At 43.2% G+C, this 2945-nt stretch overlaps 1 protein-coding gene across 4 annotated transcripts; it reads right to left on the reverse strand.

Annotated features, from left to right (window-relative positions):
• Positions 1 to 2080, reverse strand: TCEAL9 (transcription elongation factor A like 9). Of its 4 annotated transcripts, none has more exons than XM_027608421.1 (3): positions 1942 to 2080; positions 1362 to 1442; positions 1 to 979 (listed from the first exon to the last, which is right to left on the reverse strand). In XM_027608421.1, exon 3 carries the CDS (start codon positions 893 to 895, stop codon positions 581 to 583), a length of 315 nt encoding a protein of 104 aa, XP_027464222.1. In that variant the 5' UTR covers positions 896 to 979; positions 1362 to 1442; positions 1942 to 2080; the 3' UTR covers positions 1 to 580. The 4 variants fall into 4 exon arrangements, with proteins under 4 accessions (XP_027464222.1, XP_027464225.1, XP_027464221.1 ...); XM_027608424.1 differs by having other exon boundaries at positions 1362 to 1439; positions 1942 to 2047; XM_027608420.1 differs by having other exon boundaries at positions 2 to 979; positions 1366 to 1442.
• Between the last annotated feature and the right edge of the window lie 865 nt (positions 2081 to 2945).

The raw sequence follows: 2945 nt of genomic DNA on the forward strand, positions 1-2945 counted from the left end.
GTGGTCTTGTGGTAACTTGGAGTTCACATTTGCTTCTAAAATTCTGTCAACAAATATTAAGTCGCCCCCAGTTCCTTTAGAAAGAAATTGATTAAGTGCTGTAGATTACTTCTTTTTTGTTATAAAACTTTTATTACTTTAACAATAATGTGTATACATTCTAGGAATAAGAAAAAATACAAATAAGCAGAATAAAAAAATTACTCATAATCCTACCACTGACTATTTGTCTTTCATCCTTCACACGTTTCTTTGTGCATATATGTAATATACAAATGTAATCTTCCTTTCAAAAATATGGTATTCACATATTACTTAGTAACCTTTTTTCATTTTATATCCTGTCAGGAACCTCTTTTTGTACAAATGAGTGAAGCTCTCCTATTAAAAGACAGAGACTTGTATATTGGTTCAAAATATGATAAACAATGAGATGAAGATTAACAACAGATGCATCTAAAATCACTAATAGCAACGAGTTAAAAGTAGAAAGATGCACAAAGGTACATCAGGAAAATGTAAATCAAAAGAAAGCTCTATGACAATGTTATTATCAGAAAAAAATTAAAATCAAGGCAAACTACATCAAATAGGGATAAGGATGGTTTCGGTTAACCTTCCAACGCATGACTATAAGTTTGTTTCTTACTCTCCTTATCTCGTCTATTTCATTCACTTCTCTAAACATATCCTCCTTGCTTAAATGCCTGTTGTGTATATCTTCTTTAAATTCCTGGAGAGACTGAATCAGCCTTTCCCTAAAAGTTCCTTCTGTTTTTTCCTCCTCCTCTGGCTCTTCTTCCTCCTCTGGCTTTTCCTCAGGCTTTGGCTCTTCCTCAAGCGTTGGTTCACTCTCATTTTCTGGTTTTCCTTCAATTTTTTGACAGGGTTTCATCTTGTGAGTCTCTCTTCCTTCCTTTTTTCCTTTTCTCTTCCTTTCTTTTTTTCCTGCTTTATTCCTCCCTGAATACAATTACTCCTGGGAAGCAAGGTGACCCGTAAGTCAAAGGCTTGGTGAATGGCCCAGTGCTCTGGACAGAGGTCTCAGCATTTACTTTCTTTGATTCAGAGCTATCATTAAATACCTTCCACTTGGGAGACTTAATCAATCAGGACTTCCCTGAGCTGCGGCTCTAACCTCCACTTTCCACTTCCTTACCTCTCTCTCTCGTCCCTCCCTCCAGCCTTTTTTCACGGCCTTCCCCAACCATTTCTCCACACAAGGCAAAACATAAGGCCCTCTAGAACAGAGTAGGTAGGGAGAACAGGCCGGGGGTAGGAACACTGGGGCCCACAACCTCCGTCCCGCCCTCGCCCCCCTCCACCCTCCACCCCAGGGGTCTTTAAAATATTCCCCTCACCTACTTGTACTGATCCGATCGCTTTCTTCCTCCCCTTTTCTAGCCTTGTGTGGTGCTAGGAACGACAGACTTGCTGACCTGCTGAAAAACGGAAAACGGGAGGGGAAGAGGGAGGGTTGGAGAAGGGGGGAGGGTGGGGGAGGGGTGAGCGCTTGGTGGGCCCACCCGCACCAAGTACCTTTTTCCTCATTAAGGTATTTGGTTATGAAACTTTCCCACCTTCTGTTTCTCCCACTTCTCCCCCCGCCCCCACAGTGCAAGTTAGCTCGAATTTCCCATCAGACAGGGGGTAGGAAAAGCAGATTATTTCCAAACTATCTTTACTGAGGCGGGGGTTGGGGGGGGAGGGTAGGTCTTGGGAAAGCGGTCTGAAGTGGCAGAGGATGATTATTTTTAAACTATCACAGGTCTCCTTATCCTTCTCTCGGGACCCCTAGTCCCTTTCCCAGGGGTCATCACTTCCTGCAGACTCGGAGGAGGGAGGTGGAGGGATGGTTTTGACCAGGGTTCCCTCTCAAGTCTCTGCTCTAGGCCACTCCCACCCTAGAAAGCCCCAAGCAGCACCTATTTTGACACCAACCTGCAAAATTCCGACAAGTTGACTCCTCTTTCCCCTGGCGTCAGGCTCCGCCGTCTGCACTGCTAAAGGAAACCTGGTACCCAGACGGGAACAAGGACCAGACTAGCAGGACTTCTGCACACGTCGACTCCTGGTCACGTGAGATCTACGTCACCAGTGAGCTCGGGTCCCCAATCTCCACTCCCACCAAAAGCGCGGCAGAAGTGGGCCCGCCTATGCCCCCTCCCCGCGTATACATCTGGCTTGTCATTCTCTCTTATTGTTGCCTATGCCGGAGGGCAAAATGTTATTTGCCTTTCTCTGACTACTAGGGAGGGGCTGCATCTTTTTTCTGGAGCTACTAAACTTTTCTACTTCTTTTAAGAATTGTCACTTCGGTGCCTTCAGCTCCCAGGATTAAGAACTCCTACATCCATCGCCCCTCCCCCAGACTCCATTTCATCTGCAGTCTGGACCCTGGCTGTTGTGGAACAGGGTTGGTTTGGCAGCGAGGTGTAAGGAAAAAAAAAGGAGCCTGGGACAGGAGTGACATTTTTAAATTTAATTTTCACTTTATTCTTAATACTTGTATATTCTTTTTTTTTAAACAAAAGTAACATGTTTTTTGGTTTTTTTTATATATTTGGAAAAGACAAAGACAAAATTACTTTGGTTAAATGACTTAATACACGTACAGTCCTGAGACTAGTTCCTGGCCTATTGTAAGTGCTCTAAAAGTGCAAGCTATTATTATAATTATATTAGGATTTCATTTGGAGAAAATGATACAAAACTTAAAAAAAAAAAAAAAGTAATGTTTGACTCCAGAGCTTTGATGGCATGGTATTTGCCAGGCAGCTGTGCTGCCTGCAGAATCATCAATTGTCAGCTACACATTTTGATCCCAAGTGTCCCCATCCGAAAGGGAATAATAATGTACACATCACAGAACTGACTTTTCGGAATTCTAAATGATACCTGGCTCATATCATCTTCAGTAGATACTGATTACCTTTCAGCCTCAC

This window comes from Zalophus californianus, chromosome X (assembly GCF_009762305.2).
Source record: "Zalophus californianus isolate mZalCal1 chromosome X, mZalCal1.pri.v2, whole genome shotgun sequence".
NCBI classification, from domain to species: domain Eukaryota; kingdom Metazoa; phylum Chordata; class Mammalia; order Carnivora; family Otariidae; genus Zalophus; species Zalophus californianus.

What these genes read in the sequence shown, in the direction of transcription:
- TCEAL9 (XM_027608421.1), bottom strand. Translation starts at nt 895, where the DNA reads ATGAAACCCTGTCAAAAAATTGAAGGAAAACCAGAAAATGAGAGTGAA.